The sequence below is a fragment of the Scyliorhinus torazame genome, chromosome 2, assembly GCF_047496885.1.
Source record: "Scyliorhinus torazame isolate Kashiwa2021f chromosome 2, sScyTor2.1, whole genome shotgun sequence".
Lineage (NCBI taxonomy): Eukaryota > Metazoa > Chordata > Chondrichthyes > Carcharhiniformes > Scyliorhinidae > Scyliorhinus > Scyliorhinus torazame.
Window position 1 is genome coordinate 374,005,672 of NC_092708.1, and position 23,187 is coordinate 374,028,858.

At 40.9% G+C, this 23,187-nt stretch overlaps 1 protein-coding gene across 4 annotated transcripts in view; it reads left to right on the forward strand.

Moving 5' to 3' along the window:
- The first annotated feature begins 231 nt into the window (after window positions 1-231).
- rps6kl1 (ribosomal protein S6 kinase-like 1) overlaps window positions 232-23,187 on the forward strand; it is a 58,790-nt gene continuing 35,834 nt past the window's right edge. For 3 of the 4 annotated variants that reach the window (XM_072493141.1, XM_072493146.1, XM_072493153.1), the window contains exons 1-2: window positions 232-649; window positions 14,268-14,630. In XM_072493141.1, coding sequence (XP_072349242.1) covers window positions 14,348-14,630 — 283 coding nt within the window. In that variant the 5' untranslated portion in view covers window positions 232-649; window positions 14,268-14,347. Of the gene's footprint in view, window positions 650-14,267; window positions 14,631-15,174; window positions 15,305-23,187 lie in introns of those variants that run through there. The other variant, XM_072493159.1, reaches the window with a different exon arrangement.

Here is a 23,187-nt window from a genome sequence, read left to right on the forward strand (position 1 = left end):
AAACATGTCAGTCAACACACATGGTTCGTGGGTACAGTTGCAAATGCCATTGCAGAACTGGTTCATCCATGAAATCAGGTGTTCAATAAATCCGTGATGCCAAAGTGACTGACACTATATTAAAAAACTGTGGGTGCTGTCAATCAAAGTGTTGGGTCCACCCTCTGAGCCGGTTTGCTACAATATTTGTAGGGGGCGTGGAAGCAGAACCTTTGTTTTTTTGGAGGAATTTTACAACGTTGCCGTAAAGTGGTTAGGTGTGGGTGGGGAAAATGTGGTGAAAGCTGCAGAAGAAGGAGATTGCCAGACGGAAAGAGGGTAAACAGACAAAGAGAGAGAAAAAATAGAACGAAGTGGTGCATGGTGAGGCGGAGGAGGGAGTCGGCAGGAAGTGAAGCCGGGTAGTCTACCAGGGCGATCCGTTTGTTCTTTGGTGTTACATTGTAAGCCGGTGCTGAGTGAGTGAATCGGGAGCTTGCACGGTGTAACACAGCCTGGGGCCAGAGATGTCTGCACATCATCCTGGAGGAGAGTGGGGGAGACACAGCCCGGATTCCAGAAGCAAGAACCACAATTCAGATAAATCTAACCTTGCCTTCTCAAACTGTCTGGAAAAGGAAATCGAGCTCTCAGATTCACAATTGTTAAGGTAAACTCCTTTCCAATTCAGATTTTAGAGAAATCTACTAGATGTATAAAACATGGAGAGTGGCTATTATGTTACAGGTTGGTTTAAAATTTGATACAATTCAACACCCCCCCCCCCCCCCCCACGCATCTATAGCATCTGCAGATGTTAGAAATCCAAGCTGTGCCTGTTAATTAATTAATGATTAATAAAATGAGCAGAGAAACACACGGCTGGATTCCCTCCCGGCAGATAACTCATTTGAATGGCAGATATCATTGCTGTTTAAATGTATGAGATGTGTGGCATGTTAAGTGTAACAGCTGTGAGTGCCACGGGAAGATTTAGCAAATTAGCACCTCTAATATTATGATGCTGTATTTAAGTAGCACAAGATTTTCAAAAAGGCACTCATTGGCTTCAAGGAATGTGTTTGCAACCATTTCTGTTTGGGAAATAGATGGCAATTAAAAGATCAGTATTACTTGCATGCCATGTACTGTAAATTTTTCATTCTTTCTTGCGAATAAGTGAAGAGATATTTGCCAGTTTCTTTCATGAAATGGTGTATCTTTTGTGGTTGCTTCAAAACAGTGTCTATAGGCCAGTAAAAATGAAGTTCTCTTTTCTCAAACTTGTTCTGTCCCTTTAATACATGACAACTGTATTTTTTCAAAGAAAGAGACAGTATGGTAAGGAACCATCACAGATCTGTGTGTTGTACAAATTAATCCCCAGTGGATTATGCTAAATTGAGGTTGAAGTGATTTTTAAAAAAATATATATTTTTGTTCAATGCTGCAGGTTCTGACATTGTCAGAATGCCCAGGATGTTGTTGTCTCATCAGTATTATTGGATGGCTGTAATACTAGTTTTGTAGACTGTCATGTCTACTCTTCAAATATTCACAAAATGGTGACATAATGAGCATGAATCTTTCCTATAATCTACTATAGGATATACAGGGGATGTAAGTATGCACTATAATCCCATTTGTCAGGTAAACCGGCGACTCGGGCCTGAGAGATACAAATCACATTGTGCTTCCTTCCATGTGTAAAATGTCTCAACATCCTTTTTGTGTGCAAGGGGAGGGAGAGTCAGGAAAATGGGATTTTCAGGCAAAAATAGGAGGTCTTAAAGGAGATTTTTTAAAAGATTATATAAATTAGTTAAATATATTGAAATGTCTTCAAAATAATTTTTGAACCAAGACATATTTAGTTCGTAAGAGTAGTATAAGAGGCAAAGCTTCAGGCTGGTTCTTAAAAAAAATTAGGGTTATTATTATAAATTATTATTATTATTATTATTCTTATAAAGTGATAAATATATGGCGTGGAGTTCTGGAAAAAGTAGTGCAGATGAAAACCTGCGACTAATTTAAGAATCAACTGAATTCTGCAAGGTGAGAACTTTAGTCTCACAGGATGGATGAATTGAGGTGAGAACAAAGAACAATACAGTACAGGAACAGCTCCTTCGGCCCCACAAGGCTGTACTGGTCATGATACCAACCTTGGGCAAAACCCTCAGCACTTCCTTGTGCCATATCCCTCTATACCCATCCTATCCATGTATTTATCAAGATGCCTTTTAAATGCAGTTAATGTATCTGCTTCCACAACCTCCCCTGGCAACACATTCCAGGCACTCGCCACCCTCTGTGTAAATAAAACCTGCCTCGCACATCTCCAAACTTTGCCTCACGGACCTTAAACCTATGCCCTCTGGTGACTGACCCCTCCACCCTGGGAAAGAGTTCCTGCCCATCCACTCTATCCAGGCCCTTCATAAGCTTTTACACCTCTAACAGGTCGCCACGCCACCTCCATCATTCTAATGAAAACATTGATCTGCATGGTCTCTGTCTATAATGATCTTGTGAAGGAATAATCACTTAGCAATAATGGAAAGTCTGAAGAGATGGCAAAAGTTTGATCAAAGAAAGCAGTTTCTGGAGAAGACTTTTAAGGTGGAGAGATGGAAGTGTTTCAGTGTGAAACTGAGGTCAGTGGAGGCTCTACCACCAATGGTGGGACAAAGATGGAAATAGCAAAGGACCAAGTGATGTGGTATGGGGAGGTAAGGCTGCATGTTTGCATGGAGTACAAGATTGGACTGTGTCATAGGGAGATCTCAAAGAAGAGAATGACAATAATAAGGGGCAAGTGGCGTTTGTTGCTGAGGAGAGTTTGGATTAGTTGATCTTTGGGAGGTCTGTAGTTGATATCAAAAATCTGGAGAATTTGAGTCTAAAGGAACTAAAGCTGCAAGTATTGATTTCTATAGGGTTGAAGAAAGGGTAGAAGTCAAAGCCTAGCTGTGGGTGAGAAAGAATGCTTGGCTAAGGGGGAATGGAGCCTGTGGCAGAACATTACATGTTATAGTCTTTGCAAATAATTGTCCTTCAGATGCTGAGTTGGTGGACATTTTGGTTTATCTGCACTGTGATGTCAGGCATTGTATGATAAGTAATGGGTTAAGAGACATTCCAATTAGTTGTCTCATTTATGTTAAGTATCCAATAATTGACACTGATATGTAAAGGCGCTTCAGGTGGCCTTTGTGACAGGTGATGTGAAGTGTTTTGTGCAGAGTCTGTTGAAGTAAATTAAAGGTGTTTGTGGAAAAGGAGCAGAACCTTTGACTCTTTGTACAACAGCAGCTAAACGTCTAACAAATGGTAGCAGAGGATGGTTGCTGTGCAAATGTGAAGGGTTGAAAGATACAACTTTTCCAGACCAAACCAAGGAGTGAATGTGAAAAAAAACAACAAAGATATATGGCTGAACCTAGGATAAAGATGGTTGGATATGACTACCCCCCCCCCCTTATTTTCTGAAAGTGGATCGTCCGACCAATGGAGAAGTGCAGTAGTTATGTGGACTAAAGTAACTGCCTTGGGAAAGACAAAACAATGTATGGCATTGGCTCTTTCTCTACCTCATGACAGTAAAATCTGGAGCAAAGTGTTTTCTGAACTGGAATTGGAAGAGTTGGACTCAGAAGAAGGTCTGCAGACTCTATTACGTTATATGGATAAGATTTATAAGAAGGATGACTGGTTAAGTGCGTATGAAGCATGGTCAGATTTTGATAGGTTCTGGAAAATAGAGGATTTCTCCATTCAAGACTATATAATGGAATTTGGCAGACTATATAAAAGGCTGCAGAAACACAACCTGGAATTTCCACAGTCTGTGTTGGCCTTTAAATTACTTGAGTGTGCTAGAGTGAGCAACATGGGTAGGCTCATGGTTTTGATAGGAGTTCAGTTTGCAGATAAGGATACCTTATTCGATCAGATGACAGAAGTTTTAAAAAAGGTTTCTGGGGAAACATTTGATTCCGATGGCTCTGATGACCCAAATAGGTTAGCCTGCAATAAAGCAGGATATGGAAGATACACTACTAACAGGATGTCAAAATCGTACGGCTACAAACAGGTTCCAAGACTATAGAAGGAGATCGGGACCCGGAAATTATGAAGACAGAAACCCAGATAGAACCTACATTAGGAAGATGAACCCCAGAAATGCACAGGGCATGATAAATCGATGTGACTCTCAATACCATTATGTTTTCAACTGTCCAACACGTTATAATAGTGTCTGAAGCAACACATGACACAGGAAAGTCAGAAGAGGAAAAAGATAGTGACCAGAAAGAAGGCATTGTCCTATTAACAAGCAGTTTTACGCCGGTAATGAGGGTGTTGGTTGTAGAATCCTTCAATTATGCTGAATTGGACAGTGGCTGCACATCTACTGTGTGTGGAATTGACTGGTTAAAATGTTACCTGGACTCCTTGAATGCTGAAAATCATAACAAGGTTAAGGAATTTGACAGTTCCTTAAGTTTCAGGTTTGGGGATGATAATACTCTGAAGTCGCTGAAAAGAGAGGTGATCCCTTGCAATATTGCCGGAGTGAACCATTTCATTAGCACGGATGTTGTATCAAGTGAGATACCTTTGTTTCTGAGCAGACCGTCGATGAAGAAAGCACACATGAAACTGGATATGGAACAGGATACGGCAACAGTTTTTGGAAAGACGGTGGACTTACAATTCACACAGTCGGAACACTGTATTCCATTACTGACAAATAATATTTCAAGTACAGTTGTTAAGGATGTATTAATGACAGTTGAAAATGGGACTTTAGCTGATAAAAAGCTTGTTGTATTAAAATTGCAATGGCAATTTGCGCATCTGTCTCCTTGTAGGCTGAAAAATGTATTAAAGGATGCAGGGATAAGGGATGAAGACTATACTAAGCTAATAGAACAGGTTAGTGATTGCTGTGACGTTTGTAGGAAGTACAGAAGGACACCAGCACAACCAGTAGGGTTACTAACGATATTGTGGCCATGGACCTTAAGTTCTGGGATAAAGCCAATAATATATTTATTTTGCATTTTGTAGATTTAGCAACCAGATTTAGTCAATCAACGATTATACGAAGTAAAGAAAAGAGAGTAATTCTGGATCAAATCGTGGAAAAATGGATAGGGACAGAAATGGGCCCACCTTACGGACAATGGGGGAGAATTTGCTAATGATGAGATTAGGGATATGTGTGAAAACGTGAATATCACAGTTCTGAATACGGCTGCAGAAAGCCCATTTAGTAATGGTGTGTGTGAAAGAAACCATGCGATAATAGATGAAACTCCCCGGAAAATCTTGGCAGATAGACCAAACTGCAACCTAAATTCAGCTTTAGCATAGGCGGTGCATACAAATAATTCATTGCAGGTGTATGGGGGCTATAGTCCCTATCAATTAGTGTTTGGTAGAAATCCTAAAATTCCGTCCATTTTGGATGACCAGCCTCCAGCTTGGGATGGGACTACAATTAGCTCTGCCTTTGCTGAGCATTTAAATGCATTACATAGCAGTAGTAAAGCTTTTTTGGAAGCAGATGTCTCTGAAAGAATTCGCAGAGCTTTGAGGCATAATGTACAACCATCAAATACTGTTTTCAGCAAGGAGACATGGTATACTAGAAGAGAGACCATTTTAATGAATGGAAAGGCCCAGGGAAGATCATAGGCATAGATGGCAAAACAATTATTTTGCAACATTGCAATCAAACTGTTAGGGTACATTCATCAAGGATAATGGGTACAGATTACAAATTTTCAAATTTAGACAGAGCAGACAGACATGATGAAGAACCAGGGTAATCTGGAACGCACGTGTTACAGAACTATGAGGACCAGTTAGCTGATATAGACAGGGTTTCTGTAGAGGAAAACAACACTTCTGATGATTTAGAACAGGCTGTTTTTCCAAAAGGACAACTGACAAAAGTTGGTCCAAAAGTGACACACTTGCCTGAAGGGTCTAGTCAGGATGCAACTGTTATTAGTAGAGCAGGGAAGGCCACTGGAAAGTATAAACATTGGTTGAATTTACAGAATTCAAGGGAGGGAGTCAAGACAATGGATTGGGAACAAGAAGTTCAAATATGGAGGGCACAGAAACGCAGTGCCAGTTCAGATAGTACATTGGATAGTGAACTGGTCCGCAGGAAAAGGTCGAGAACTATTGAAAGGACGTCCCACAGCAGAAGGGAAAGAATCAAGCAGTAGCAGTACAGAACGAGATACCGGGGGAAGAGGGGACGTAGTTTATCAAGGTCTTGGAACATGAGAAAGACTACAAATACTAATAGGAGTAGAAGCCCACATGCACGTGAGATTTTGGTGGCTTCCAATAAGTTAGATGAAATGCCAAACAGCAAGAACTGCATAGTTGAAGTGAATTTGGGGTATACACGGACGTACCGGAAAGGGGACAAAGAGTTCTATCCCACGGATGGATTTGCACGGTAAAGGTTCTTCCGGATGGAACTTATAAAGCAAAGGCCAGGCTTGTGGCGAGGAGATTTGAAGAAAACTTAGAAGATCATGTTTTAAGGGTAGATTCACCTCTGGCAGGAAAAGTTATTTTAAAGATCTTGGCTCTCTTAGCCACAAAGGCATGGGAATGCAAATCTATAGATAGTAAAACTGCCTTCTTGCAGGAGCATTGGCTCCAGAGAGACATTTTTCACCGTCCTAAAGAGGCAGCTAACACAGAAGGGGTACTCTGGAAGTTGAACAAATGTGTATATGGATTAAATGATGCATCTAGAGTCTGGTATTTTTCGGTAAGGTCAGTTTTGTTAAAGTTAGGCTGTTGCCAGTTGAAAGCAGATCCGGCAATGTTTTACTGGCACTATAAAGGGAGTCTTTCTAGCATCTATGATGCATGTCGACGATTTTTTGTGGGGTGGGACTAGTGATTTCGAAGCTTTTGTAATCTCTGCTTTGAGGAAAGAATTCAAGGTTGGAAGTCAGGTTTCCAGTGCATTTAAATATATTGGACTGGAAATCAGACAGACTAAGTTAGGGGCAACTTTACGTCAGCAATCTTATTTGGACAGCATCAGCCCAATAGCAATTAGCCGTGGCCGGGTTTCACAAAAAGACACAATGGTTTCAAAAATGGAAAAAGAGCAACTGCAAAGTTTAATTGGGCAACTCAATTGGTTAGGTAGACAGACTAGACCGGACGTGAATTTTGATGTCTTGGAGTTTAGTATAAAAATGAATGATCCCAAAATGGAAGACATTATAAGAGCAAATAAAGCTTTGGTCAAACTAAAAATGCAGGAGTGTGTTTTGAGGTTCCTGGTTTTAGGTGACCGTAGGCACTTGAAACTCGTAGTTTATAGTGATGTGTCCTATGCAAATTTATGTGAAGGGGTTCCAAGCGCAGGAGGTATTATAATTTTCCTTTTGGGGAACAATGGTAAATGTTGCCCTGTTGTGTGGGAAACAAAAGAAAATAAGGAGAGTGGTCAAAAGCACTTTGGCTGCTGAGACGTTAAGCCTTGTAGAGGCGGTGGATATGGCCGTTTATATATCTTGGATATTGACAGAAGTTTTGGGATTAGGGAATTTGGGTAATATACCTATTGAATGTCACATTGACAATAAATCCCTCTGGGAAAATGTGCACTCTACAAAAAGTGGCAATGAAAAAAGATTAAGGATAGACATCGCAAGTTTGAAGCAGATGTTGGACAGAGGGGAAATAACAAAAATTAAATGGGTTGACAGTAGCTATCAATTGTCAGACTGTTTTACAAAAAGAGGGGCTAGCTCACAGAAACTTTTGGATATTGTTAATGAAAGGTGTCTGTTTCTGTGGCTTTGTTTTTCTTAAGAAAAGAAGGGGGGGAATTGCGTGTGTGTTTTTGAGTCTCTTGTAATTTTGTTTTCAGCTAATAATTTTTTTCTCCAAGGAAGGGGAGACTGTTTAGTAATGGGTTAAGAGACATTCCAATTAGTTGTCTCATTTATGTTAAGTATCCAATAATTGACACTGATATGTAAAGGGGCTTCAGGTGGCCTTTGTCAGGTGATGTGATGTTAGAGTTTAGTGCAGAGTCTGTTGAAGTAAATTAAAGGTGTTTGTGGAAAAGGAGAAGAACCTTTTGACTCTTTGTACAACAGCAGCTAAACATATATCATTGTAAGCACAACACTTTTCCGTTACAGCTAATAGTCCAATAAATGGTAACTCAGTCCTGTTAGATGCGCATCATGCTCCATGTGGGAACTCTCAGGATACTTCTTAAGGGAATGGGAGACTGGCAGTCAGATGAGTAGGACCACTCACCATCCTGGCTTGGAAATATATTGCCGTTCCATCACCCCAACAGCACTGAGTGTACCTATGCCACATGGACTGCAGCGCTTCAAGGAGGCGACTCGCGACCACCATCTTGAGGGTAATTGGGATTGGTAATTAATGCTGGCCAAGCCAGCAACACCCATATCCATGAATTAATTATTTATTTTGAAAGACAGATTTTGCAGAAGTTCCATGAGTTAATCTGGCTACCTCACCAAGATTTGTTCTGAATGTTGGTGGTGGTGATGATTCCTTTAGGACATACCACCAGAGCCAAGTCCATGGCATCATTAGCGTCTCCGCTGTACAGAGAGGCAGGAGAAAGGTTGTAAAAGCAATAGTGATTGGAGATTCTGGAGCAAAGGAAATGGGCTGGTGTTTCTGCGATCCTCGATGTCAATCTAGGATAGGGTGTTTTACATCTATCTTTATCAAGGAAGAAGGTGCCTCCAAAATGTAGTTGATATTGGCTGGATTTAGAATTGATAAATAGGATGTACTAAAAAGGCTGGCTGTACCTAAAGTTAATTAGTCACCAGGACTATATAGGATAACTTTGGGGATGCTGAGGTGAAATGAATTACAGATCTTCCAGTCCTCCTTGGATGCAGAAGTGGTGCCAGAGGACTGTAGAATTACAAATGTTACTCCCTTCATCAAACAAGAGTGTGAGGAAAGCACAGAGGCTACAGGATAATTTGTTAAATCATGAAGGTGAATAAATAGAAATACCACAGAGAAGAGCAGAAAACGTCTCGAGCATTCCTGGAAGAGAAGTAGCAGTGAATTAAACACAATACAAAATCAAATGCCTCGGAACTTGGATCTGGCAACATTGGTGGAGAGAAAAACTGAGCTAATATTATCATAACCTGAAACTGATCTGTTTCTTTCCATACAAATACTGCAGTTAATCGTGTCCATAACCTGGGATAAAACTAACCAATCACGAATTGTTCTTAGTGGCAAATAGTGTTTAGTTTATTGAGTTTTTTCATGAGATATGAGAGAGCGTTAATGAGGGTAACGTCGGCGATCTGTACATTGATTTCCAGAACGGCCTTGATAAAGTGACACACAATAGCTTATCAGGAAAGTTGACTCCCATGGAATAAAAGGAAAAGAGGCAGCATGGATGCTAGTTGTCTTTATTCTTATACATAAAGCCCCTGTAATAATGGCTAACATACTATTTGCTTTCCTAATTGCTTCCTACATTCCTCTAAATCTTACTGTTTACTTGTCTGGCCTTTATAAAACAAATCTGCTTTTATTCCTACCAGTGTGGATAATTGCACGCTTCCCCACAATGTACCACTACATACCTAAATATTTCACTGGTCTACATCCCTTACCATCCTGCATCCCCACTCTATACTGCTTGTTTTCCTATCTTTGTATCGCCAGAAAACTTGTCCTCAGTTTTGATTGCCTTATCTATGTAATTGGGGTGCCCTTTCCAAGGGCTTGTGCAGACTTGATGGGCCGAATGGCCTCCGTCTGCACTGTAAATTGTAAATAGCTGAGTTCCAAATATTGATCCTTACTGAACTCCCTATGTATACCCTGCCATGTTGCAAATATCCTGTTATTCCCCACTGTTTTCTGTTTGTTTATGAATCCTGGATCAATATTAATTATTGCCCCCAATTTCAATTACGCTTGCATGGTACTTTATTGACCCCCCCCCCCCCAATCTCCCCACACTCAGACTGCTGTAACCACATCCTAGCATTGTCCTTACCACTGGTCTATAGTTTCCAGTTTTTATTCACCATTTCTTGAGCAAGGTTAGATTTACTATCACTCAAACCATATCAACAGTCCTAGAATCTAGGGAATTCTAAATGATCAAAGCCTATGCAGCCACTGTCTCTGTGGCCACCTCTTTTAAAACCCAAGTGTGAAGGGCATCAGGTCCTGGGGATTTGTTGGCTTTTACTGTTGGTAATCTTTACTAATATTAATAATTTGCATTTCCCACAATTTTTGGTATATTCTGTGTCTACTATGAAAACCGAAATAAAACACTTGTTTGCTGACAGCAATTTCTATTTGCCATTGTAATTTCCCCCTCTCTCTGCCTCAAAGTGACTCGCCTTTTGCTAATCTCTTCTTTTTTACATGTTTGTTAAAGCTCTTACAATCTACTTTTATATTGTTTGCTTGGTTACTCTCGTTACATTTTCCCTCAATGTCTTGGCCATTCTTTCCTGATTTCTAAATTCCTCCCTAAGGCTTGCTACTTTTTTGCCTTTGTTTATCTACAATCATATGTTTCAATCTGATTTCCCAATCTGCCTCAGCCACTCAACCACTCACCCATCTTTCCTTTAAATTTAAGATTGTCTTAAAGTCAAAACCTCTCAAATTCTAATATATTATGATCACTCTTTCTCAGTGTACCTTTTTACTGTAATACTACTAAGATTGTGTCATTGAACAATACAGGATCTAAAATAGCTTGTTGTTGAGTTGATTCCTCAACATAATTAAAGTCTGCCAAGACTAATATTTTTGTCTGTTTATTTCTACATGCCGTTGACCTACGATCATCGTGCTGAAAGATTAGCCATGATAACCTTACCTACAAGTTTTGATTGCCAGCAAAGTCATTGTATTTAACTTTCATTTGTTTTCTTTCAAAATTCAAAAGATTCTGGGAAGACTTCTGCAGCCTGGAAAGTAGCATATGTAACCCCACTATTTGAGAAGGAAAGGAAAGAGAAAATGGAGAGCTACAGCCTGTTTGTTTGACGTCAGTCGTAGTGAAAATGTTAGAATCTACTGTGAAGGCTGTGATAACTGGACACTTAGAAAATAATGATATGAATGATGTGATTGGACAGAATCGAGCTGGATTTATGAAAGGGAAATCATGTGAATAAGTGTGAGGTGATCCACTCTCGTAAAAAGAAATTGGGAGGTTGGGAAGTGTTGGATGCCCAAAGGGGCCTGGATGTCCTTGTTCATAAATCACAAAGCTAACATCCACATGCAACAAGCAATTAGGAAGACAAATGATTTGTTGGCCTTTTTATTGCAAGAAGATTTGAGTATCGGGGTGACGCTGTCTTACTGCAATTGTATAGAGCCTTGGTGAAGCTGCACCTGAAGAATTGTGTACAATATTGGTCTTCAGACAGGATGTACTTGCCATAGAGCGAGTGAAACAGAGGTTCACCAGACTAACCCTTGGGGTGGCAGGATTGCCTTACAAGGAGACATTGATTAAACTAGGTCTGTATTCTCTAGAGTTTTGAAGAATGAGAGGTGACCTAATTGAAATTTACAAAATTCTTAACGGGGTTTGACAGGGTACATGTAGGAAGGACATTTCCCCTGGCTGGTGAATCGAGAATCAGGAGAGACTGTCTCAATAAGCAACCGGCCATTTATGACTGACATGAGAAGAATGTCTTCAGTCAGAGGGTGGTGAATCTTTGGAATTCTCTACCTCCGAGGGCTGTAAGTGCTCAATCATTGAGCAGGTTCAAGATCAAAATCAATAGATACATGTATGCTGACGACATCAAGGGATATGGAGATGGTACGGGGAAGTGGCTTTTGAGGTAGATGATCAGCCATGACCTGATTAAATGGCTTAGGCTCGCTGGGCCGAATGGCCTACTCCTGCTCCCATGTTCCTGAAGGATGCAAGTACAAAAAGATGAAGTGACAAACTGAAGTCAAACACAGGAGCAATTTTCTTTCCCCGTTCAGTAATAGATATGCACAACGGATTCCCATCTCAAAAATCAGTTCAATCTGTTGAAAACTGGTTAAATATCTGTTTCAGAAGATGGATGGTTGAAGGCTGTAATGTTTATTATTAATGATAATGATGGTCATAGATAATTGACTGTTATGGAGCATATCATTAATATTCTGGTTTTCTGGAGAACAGTGAATGAAAAAGGATGGATGGGGTTAAGTGTAAAATGCACAATAAATCCTTTTCTAAACACAGCTGTATTTTCTTCTGGATAACTGAAAAGACCCAGTTGTGATTTTAGTGCATGGGTGTTTTCAAAATTGGCACAAGAATAGTTGCAATTAAACCAGGCTTGTAGTACTATTAAATGCTGCTTGTTCCATTTCCTCTGAGCTCTGCAGAAGAACAAGAGAGCTGAGCACACAACTCCCACAGGTGGGTGCCTCCCTGTGACAGTTACAACAGGCTGATGTCAACTGCAACCAATCCACACTGAACATTGTGGGTGCGCTATCTTCCCCCTTGCAGATGTCGTCAGTTTTGCTGTTAACACTTGCTGTGCTGAATGTGCTGCAGTTGTGGCACAATGATTTCCTGTCTCTTTTCTGCAGCTGAAATGTAAGAGTCCAATCTGCTTCTTTTCAGTTAGAGAACCCTTTCTATTTGCAACAGTCTGCCGAGGCTCTCAATTCTCCAGGCTCTACCCTGTTTCTGTTGGGTTAAATTTTAAAAAGCAGCGGAGAAACAACCTTGTATGATTTTTTTTTTTAAACATCCTTTTCTGGTCACGGACATTTCTAGATGCTGGGCAAGATTTGTACAAGCTAGAATAATGAAATCATTGTGCAGTGAATACACTGCCTCTAGTGTAGTAATCGAAAAAGGGTACTTATAATTCATTTTGAGACTTGCAATGAGTCTTGCTTTATGCTCCAGATCTTGGTGAATACAATTGAAAAATAATCTTCCATGGCCTGCATGCCACCAAGCCCAGCAACAGTTCATTTGGTTATTGCACCAGACTCCAGGGAGTCCTTGGTAGTAATGTAGTTCCACAACATGGATTCTTTCTTTATTCTGTCAAGCAATGTGGGTATTGGTGACGAGACCTGTATTTGTTTCCCATCCCCAATCGCCCTCAGACTATGTTAAATTAGGACTCTGTTTACCATCTTAGCTGGGCGTACAAGCTCCCACAGTATGGAGTGAAGAAGAGGAAGGGAGATTCTCCCCTGCCCTGGCCAACATTTTTCCCCTTAAGTGCTACATCGTGTTTTCGACTGCTCGTTTATCTCAGTACAGCTGATGGTTCCTTGCTGCTACATTTGGGTCTGTTACAAATGGTGCATTAAAAAAAAAAAATACTGTTTTTGTTAATCATTGAAGGACTGGGCTGTGCTGGCTAGGCCAGCATTTAATGCCTATCAGAATTGCCCTTGAGAAGGTGGTGGTGAGCTGCCTTCTGGAACCACGGCATTATTTGTATGTGAAGCACTTTCACATATTCTCTGCCTGTAAAAGCTGTTATATAAATATATGTTTTTTTTCTTTTGCTTGCATATTTGATGAAATCGGGATTTCAGCTCAGCACGGCAGACATCCACTTGCTTGTTGTCCTTGTAGGTGAAAAACTATGTGAGATGCAAATAGAGCTGCTGTCATCAACAGGAATGCTTTTCAATTGTGACTTGGGTCAAAGAAATCCACTCTGGCTCACCCCGTCACTCTGCTACCACATTGTGAAGTCTTGTTTAAAAATCATCTTGCTTACGATCATTTTTCACGCATGTCAATAATTCAGTGACGAGTCTAGTTAAAGTTGACATTCACATTTGCACTTTTATTATCTATTAGAATTAACAGGCTTCAAGTCTCGAACGTCTGTGAGAGTTCAAAATGAGCAGTGGGGAGTCTCAAGCTACTAGTTCTGAAGTTGCAGTACAAAACTGTAATTCAATACAGTTGAGCAATAAATTATCAATTTCACTTGCAAATGGCATAAAAGCAGTAGATGTCTGAAATGGAAATGTCAAGCCAGTACAGTTCAAACTTTCTGTGGCAAGGATTTAGGCAAACTTGCCACAACAGACAGAGCTTTGCTTTGCATTTAATCCATAATGTACCACTTTGAGAATACTTTTTACTGACAAAATGAGAAATGTTCCAAGACCCTCATCTTTACATGAAGGGCGATATTTAACTTATCCATCTTTCTCTTCTTGCCATATAGACTCAGCTGACTTATTTTGGCAACATTGGACTGGATGGGACTGAGAGCAGAAGAGCCTGCATATTCTGAAGACACCAATCATGTACAGCCTTGCTGGAGAGAGGCTTCCTGGGCAGGATGCTGAACCCTGCTCGCGTCCTCTGTCCCAGGCCCGTGCATACTTGGAGCAGATCCGGAGCCGAGTGTCTCCCAGCATACAGGACGGCCATCAGGCAACCAGAAGCACAGCCACCAAACAAGACTACCTCGTTGATGCAGCAAAGCAGATCCGCTTAGCGCTGGACCGAGAAGTCAATGAGGATTATGAAGCTGCATTTAACTATTACAAGAATGGTGTGGATCTTCTCCTGAAGGGAGTGCAAGGTATACGTTTTATTTGGAGCTGAAAGTGTTTAATAATTTGGGAAAAGATTAGATTGCTGAGGCATCTTCTGATTTCTGATGAACAGCAGACACTTTGGCAATCATATTATTGTTTTGACAAATAAACCCTTACAACAAAATCCTCTTGGATTTCACTGTTACTATATTTTAAAGTGGTGCCTTCTTTATTCACACACTTAGAAAATCATCTTATTTGTTGTATTGTCACTGATAACTCATTAATAATACTCAGTACCATAACTGGTAATACACAGTCAGGATAGTTCCAGTTTTGATCACAGTCTGTGTTAGCTAGCAATCTTAGCTAGGATGGCAATGAAAATAGTCCGCTTAACTTCAGTGCCTGAGGTTAGAGTTCCTGCCGTTAATTACTGCAATCAGAAACCGTGGAAGAAAAGCTCTGTGTGGAATATTTAGTTTTTCAACTAAGGACTAATTTGCAGTGAATTGTCCCAAAACGCGTTGTGTAATTTCTGCTTGATATTATGGCAGGAAAAATTGAGTGTTCTCTCCTTTTCCCCAGAATTAGTCAGTGCTTCTTTTACTTCTAACTAATGGCAGTCCCTCAGAACAAGGGGAACGTTTGCCACAGAGTCCTGGAGTGAAAAGTGGAAGAGAGAGGCTGTAAACAATGAAGGTGAAGACGGTGCCAGGTAAAGGAGGTGGAAAAGGGAAAGTAAAATACTAAGGGAGAAAGTGCATATCATAGATTATCATAGAATTTACAGTGCAGAAGGAGGCCATTCGGCCCATCGAGTCTGCACCGGCTCTTGGAAAGAGCACCCTACCCAAGGTCAACACCTCCACCCTATCCCCATAACCCAGGAACCCCACCCAACACTAAGGGCAATTTTGGACACTAAGGGCAATTAATCATGGCCAATCCACCTAACCTGCACATCTTTGGACTGTGGGAGGAAACCGGAGCACCCAGAGGAAACCCACGCACACACGGGGAGGATGTGCAGACTCCGCACAGACAGTGACCCAAGCTGGAATCGAACCTGGGACCCTGGAGCTGTGAAGCAATTGTGCTATCCACAATGCTACCGTGCTGCCCATATGACCAAGAGTAGGCCATTTGGCCCCTCCACTATTTAGTAAGATCATAGCTGATCTGATAGTAAACTTAAATCTATCCTCCCTAGCATCCTCCCTAGCCTTATCACCTATTGCCCCCTTGCTTACCAAGAATCTATCCACCTTCGCCTTAAAAAATATTCAACTGTCTTTTCAACCTCTACCCTATACCATTTTATTTTCTGAAATAAGCATTGATGTGGCCCTTTAACAAATGACTTCTGGAACTCTAAGTATAGTACATACACTGTTTCCCCTTTATCCACAGCATATGTTACTTCCTCAAAGAGCTCCAATAAGTTGATTAAACATGATTTCCCTTTTCACAAAACCATGTTCACTCTGTCTGATTTACCTTTAACTTACCCAAGTGTCCTTGTATAGGTTCTAACATTTTCCCTCTGACAGATGTTAAACGAACTGGCCTGTAGTTTCCCTCTTTCCGTCTCCTTCCTTTTTGAATAATGGAGTTACCTGTTCATTAATCTGCCATTTCCTTTTTTTTCTCAGTTCTTTTTTCAGTTCTCCGGACTGTTTCCATCAGACTAACGCTCACTTTTTAAACTAGTTTCTTTTTAAAATATTTATTGAAACTCTTACTCTCTCTTTTTATATTTCTGGTTAGCTTTCTCTTGTACTCCAATCTTTACCTGCTTATTAATCTTTTAGTCATCCTTCGTGTCCCTTAGAAACAGCACACAACTCAGTCCATCAGCGCCCAAAAAGGTTTTCATCCCTCACTGGTATTTTTTTTTTTTAGGCAGTGCTTTCCGTTTCGCATCGGAATGGTAAATTATGATATCATGTACCATCCACTGATTATCTTGCTTTATGAATTGCAGACGCTTCAATCAATCCTGTTTTTATTCCTGACTTCCTCACACTAACGTCTAACATTGTACTGTAGTCTGCCAGCCCCGGTTTACATGAGACAATACTCAGTTTTCTTCAAATCCCTTTTGTCCGTTATCATTTTCCTTACAGCATGGAGTGTATACTTGCCATTATTTGTTTGTTTGTTTTTCTACTTTGCAATAACACCACTTGCACATTTAATACAGTCAACTTTCGGGGTTACAACCCAATTGAATCCATACATAACAGTCCCTAACAACTTACAGGACATTTCGTCTGTAATAACTATTACACTCTCCAGTGCCATATTGTTTGCTGCATTCGTTGCAATTTTCCCGCCGTGGCATCAAGCTGCCAAAATTCCTAAACTATTGCCATTTAAAATGTGGGGGTTCCTCGTCAGTCGCTGCCGTCTCCCAAGACCCCGAATAACTCCACGCGTAGTACATACCCCATGGAGACCACAGATTATCCATCAGCTAACTTGCAGTTCGAGATGTTTGACCGGAGGTTTCACTATTGAGGAATAATTTGATATTTTCATTTGTTTCTAACCCGTAAGGTTTTCCTTCTGGGCTCTGTCATTTAATTCCTTCAAATATGTAGCCAATTAGCCAATTGTATCATTAGTTTCCCCCCCCCATACTGCCTAAAACATTCTTCTCTGGAGTGTAGTTCTCGTTCTTCGTCTGCGTTATTTTTGCTTCATCTGAAAACCAAATGAACAGATCAAAGGCGGAGAGGGCCCTATTTCTTAACTTGTATCTTTCTATTCTTATTTGGATGTTCCAGAAGTGCCCTCTCCAGGACTTCCTGATTTCCATTTAATTCCCCCCATTTTTTTTTCTCATCCTTGACGTACATCATACGATTAAGGCCTGTTAAGCCTCCTTCTCCTATCGTTGCACCCCTGAGTGAGACTCGAAGAATCTCAAACTCCTCTTTTGCTAACTCAGTGATCCAAGCGGGTCGAAACTTTCCCTGATACATGTCGGATAGTGCTACTGCATGTACTTTAATTCCTTTAATTTTGATTACGACCGGATTTTTCTGGAAGTAATTTCCAACCATGACATTTGCACTTCATCATCTGTCCTATCGATGCTGCTAACAGGTTTCAATTCCCTGGCATCCCGCTCTACTGATTACATTGTACTAGTAAGTGAAGTTATCCCCTTCCACTCACAACCAAACATTCCTTTTCTCTTGTCCGAGCGGTTTGGGGATATGATCTATCCTGTGGCACGGCATCATTGCAGTGATACAGTCTCTAAACACTGTTAGGCTAATTTTACTTCCGCGGGTCATCCCAACATCTCTTGAACTACGTACTCCCTCACTAATTGGTACCACAAGTTTATCACTTCTTCACAATCCTGCACATTCTTTTCCAATCACTCCGTCGTCAGCTTGGTTTTCTCTGCAGTAATTACAATGTATCATTATCACACCATCCCATGGTCAAAAGCTATCATGTGGTCACAAACTTCGATCATCAGTGTTGCCTGATGTTTCACAAAACAATCATGACAACTGAATTCCCCAAATTTCCCTGGGAGCCGAAGCATTTCCCCAGTTCTGTTGTTCTAAATGCAATATCAACTCACCTGAATGCTATATTTGCCATTCTCCTAGGTTTCATATGATTACTCCCTGTCCAAACTACTGGGCTACAGAACGTGCCCCATTCTTGACACGATGTTTCATTATGTTCACAATGAATCATTTTAACTGGGGTCCATTAATAACAGCCCTTGATCCATCATCCCATATTCTCAATTCCTTACTAATTATGTTTCTTCGTTTGTTGCCAATAGGTTGCCTATGGATTATAATAATCCCTCTTTTATCATTTAATTGGGTCGGATGTTTTAGTTCTGATACAATTCCTTTGCTCCAGATGCCACTGATTCTCTAATTCAACGTCCCCCATGCTGCTATCAGCTTTGATTAAAAAGTACAAATTACGTTTGCTGCTCCTAGGAAAAAGAGGGCCTGCATACTCTAGTGACCATTCTTCCATCGGTGTCTCAGTTTTTTTTCTATGCTACTCCCTGTTTCTTTACTCTCTGTTTCTCCGCCATTTTATTTTCTGAATTTTTTTTAAAAATGGATGCCCACCTGGCTTGTCCCTCATCCTCCTTAACTTTACTACCACCCGTATATACCACCCAAGCATTTACCAACTCTGTTCTGCTAACTGATTTATCAAGTTTCTGTCCCTCTTTAATGTTATGAATAAACATAAAGGCAGGGTTTAAATTATAGTTTCCCATCTTTCCCATCGAGCTGTATTCACACCTTGCTGGCAACCCTGTCTCTTGGTCAACTCTGTCAACTCTAAAAATTCAGTTGTGACATATATTTCCTTCCCAGCTGATAAATTTTCAATCTCTGCTATCCTTTTTGTTATAGCTGCCAGACATTTTGTGATGTCCAAAAACTTTTGTTCAGCCCTTGACCAATTCCCTGTCAATGTTTGATAGGTGTCTGAGTACTATGATTAATAAGCACCATACCATATCCATTTGCATACAGATCAAATTTAATGCTCAAATCGTCCTCTTCATGTCTCCTCTCATGGCCCGGATGTTGCTACAGCTGTTTTTAACTGGTCCTACCTCCTTCTCGGCAGGAGCTAGGGAATGTGGATTGGGAGCTGCTGTTTAAGGGTAAATCCACACTTGAAATGTGGGAGTCTTTTAAGGAAAGGTTGATTAGAGTGTAGGACAGATATGTCCCTGAGAAAATCAGGGATAGAAATGGCAAGATTAGAGAACCATGGATGACGGGTGGAATTGTGAGACTAGCTAAGATGAAAAAGGAAGCATACATAAGATCTAAGCGACTTAAAACTGATGAAGCTTTGGAGCAATATCGGGAAAGTAGGACAAATCTCAAGAGATATGGACAGGGTGGATAGCAACAAACTTTTTCCAAGAGTGGGGATGTCAATTACAAGGGGTCACGATTTCAAGGTGAGAGGGGGAAAGTTTAAGGAGATGTGCGTGGAAAGTTTTTACGCAGAGGGTGGTGGGTGCCTGGAAAGCTTTGCCAGCGGAGGTGGTAGAGGCGGGCACGATAGCATCATTTAAGATGCATCTAGACAGATATATGAATGGGCGGGGAAGAGAGGGAAGTAGATCCTTGGAAAATAGAAGACGGGTTTAGATAAAGGATCTGGATCGGCGCAGGCTGGGAGGGCCGAAGGGCCTGTTCCTGTGCTGTAATTTTCTTTGTTCTTCACTGGTCCACCTAAAATCCCCTTTTAAAGTTTCATAAATGGGTCTAGCATAAAGACTAAAGTCTTCTACTACTGGTCTCAAATACCCCAAAATTCCCATGATTTGCTTCCCCCCGTCTCGTGAAACGGGCGCTGCGATTCTAGCAGCTTTCTCTCTCATCCCAACACTGGCTTCCCCACCTGCCCTTGACACTGACTACCCTAGATAGTCGACTTCGTCCTGCCAATCTGGCATTTCTTTAACCCTATCTTAAATCCTGCTTCATTAAGTGTTTTAATAATTTTGGTCACTCTTTCAACATGTGTCCCCCTGATCATCATCTCCAATTAACACATCATCAATATATACTAAAGCCAAATCATCTTTAATCAACTCCCTTACTATTGCCTGAAAGTGGTCTGGGGATTTAACATATCCTTGTGGCAATTTACAGTATACGGAATGTTTAGTGCCAAAGGTAAATGCTGCCTTTTCCCTGCTGTTCTAACTCTTTGATCATTATCGCCAGCTCTCATTTGGCACCTTGGGTCAAGGGCTATTTCTTTTATGGCCTGTATCGTCTCCCTGGATTGTGTGCTGGAATTGTGTGCTGATTAACCCTGTGTCATTCTTTCTATTGCTAGGTTTGCTTTCCTTATTTCCTTTACGTTATCAATTGGTTTTAATACCTTAATTTTTTTAATTTCTGTATCTATTTTTATTAATCTTTCCCTGCCATCAGATTCTCATTTCCTGATACTGCAAGTAGTACTCTTAATCTAGCTCCGGTCCCATGTCTTTATTCCCTAAAGCTCCGCCTGTAATGTAGTTAACATTCTAAACTTCATTTCTTCTGCTAGTGACTTTCTTGCAACTCAGTGGATACTAGGACCCAGTGGAGCTGTGCCATATCATTTCCACCGACTACCTCCTAATACTGGTCTCATTGGTCCCCGTGTTTCTAGCCCCTTACTGCCACAATGCCTCTCTCCACTATCCCAATATAACGCAAGGGCATGTTTTAATTATTTTTTTCTTGAAAGCGGTATCCTGCTACAGTCCCCATTCTACCTGCTCTCGGGACTTCCTACCCCCTGGGGTCAGTGCTTGCAGCATCCCCTCAAATTCTGAGTGCTTATACACCAAGGCCCTACAGTAGACGAATAGTCCCCAGTACTTGCTCTTTAACTGATTTGGGGTTTGGGCATCTCTAAAATGACCGCCTTCCTTTCTACTGGGATCTTTCTTTCCCCCTGTGTAATCTTAAAATAAAGTTTAAAAATCCATAGTCTTTGCTATATGAAAATCCCCAAATTTTAAATTTGATGTGTAGTGAGTTTACAGAGAAAATACTGAAATCTCTACAAATTTGGAACTCAACGAACAAAATTTTTAACTGTAGGTACATCATGGCTGCCTCTAACAAAGGAGCACATGGACTCAATTCACCGAATGTCTCATCTTCGCATTTCAATTTTAGATTCCTTTGTTCTCTTCCCCTTTTTCTTTTTTAACCAACCAAGACTATGCCAAGTTCAACTAATCATTTACAAATCCCAATTTATACATTTTGATTTTTCTTTTTGTATACTTCCTGAGAATTAGAACATAGAACATAGAAAATACAGCACAGAACAGGCCCTTCGGCCCACGATGTTGTGCCGAACCTTTGTCCTAGATTAATCATAGATTATCATTGAATTTACAGTGCAGAAGGAGGCCATTCGGCCCTTTGAGTCTGCACCAGCTCTTGGAAAGAGCACCCTACCCAAACTCAACACCTCCACCCAACACCAAGGGCAATTTGGACATTAAGAGCAATTTATCATTGGCCAATTCACCTAACCCGCACATCTTTGGACTGTAGGAGGAAACCGGAGCACCCGGAGGAAACCCACGCAGACACGGGGAGGACGTGCAGACTCCGCACAGACAATGACCCAAGCCGGAATCGAACCTGGGGCCATGGAGCTGTGAAGCAATTGTGCTATCCACAATGCTACCGTGCTGCCCTTAAGAACAAATAAATCTACACTATATCATTTTACCGTAATCCATGTTCCTATCCAATAGCTGCTTGAAGGTCCCTAATGTTTCCGACTCAACTACTTCCACAGGCAGTGCATTCCATGCCCCCACTATTCTCTGGGTAAAGAACCTACCTCTGATATCCCTCCTATATCTTCCACCTTTCACCTTAAATTTATGTCCCCTTGTAATGGTTTGTTCCACCCGGGGAAAAAGTCTCTGACAGTCTATCTATTTTCCCCGGATCATCTTATAAACCTCTATCAACTATCTAATTGTGTTCTAAATAACTTCCACAATGTTAATCATTATTACTGATTTTCTAAAGAACTTTCAAATACTTACCCCTTTTTAAATCTCACTTTTAGCTGCCCCTGTATACCTCCTAATTGATGTGCAACTTCGTTTTGCAAAACACACCATTTTAAAAACTAGGTGTACTAGAGGAAGTTCACAACTTCTTATTAAACACACACTCTCATTTATCCACCGAGATCTCCACTCAACTGAATATAATTCAAATCATTATACTTTAATTCATTTCAACCAACTAAACAATAAGTTTCATTTGCCAAGAAAACACAATCCTGAAATTCCTTAATCATTTCCATGTCTTTGGTTCCCCCCAGTGGCCATTCATCTCCCAACTTTTTCTCTCATAAGATATATCCCCCCTAACAAAATCCAGCTTTAGTCAATTCTAATTGTACGGCATTGAATTGTCTCCAGAACATTCCCTCAGTGGTCTTAACTGAATTGTCTGTGACATTCCCTCAACCCGTTAAAGAACTTAACCAAATTAAAGTGTAATTCAATACAAAGAACAAAGAAAAGTACAGCACAGGAACAGGCCCTTCGGCCCTCCAAGCCCGTGCCGACCATGCTGCCCGGCTAAACTACAATCTTCTACACTTCCTGGGTCCGTATCCCTCTATTCCCATCCTATACATGTATTTGTCAAGATGCCCCTTAAATGTCACTATCGTCCCTGCTTCCACCACCTCCTCCGGTAGCGAGTTCCAGGCACCCATTACCCTCTGCATAAAAAACTTGCCTCGTACATCTACTCTAAACCTTGGCCCTCTCACCTTAAACCTATGCCCCCTAGTAATTGACCCCTCTACCCCGGAGAAAAGCCTCTGACTATCCACTCTGTCTATGCCCCTCATAATTTTGTAGACCTCTATCAGGTCGCCCCTCAACCTCCTTCGTTCCAGTGAGAACAAACCGAGTTTATTCAACCGCTCCTCATAGCTAATGCCCTCCATACCAGGCAACATTCTGGTAAATCTCTTCTGCACCCTCTCTAAAGCCTCCACATCCTTCTGGTACTGTGGCGACCAGAATTG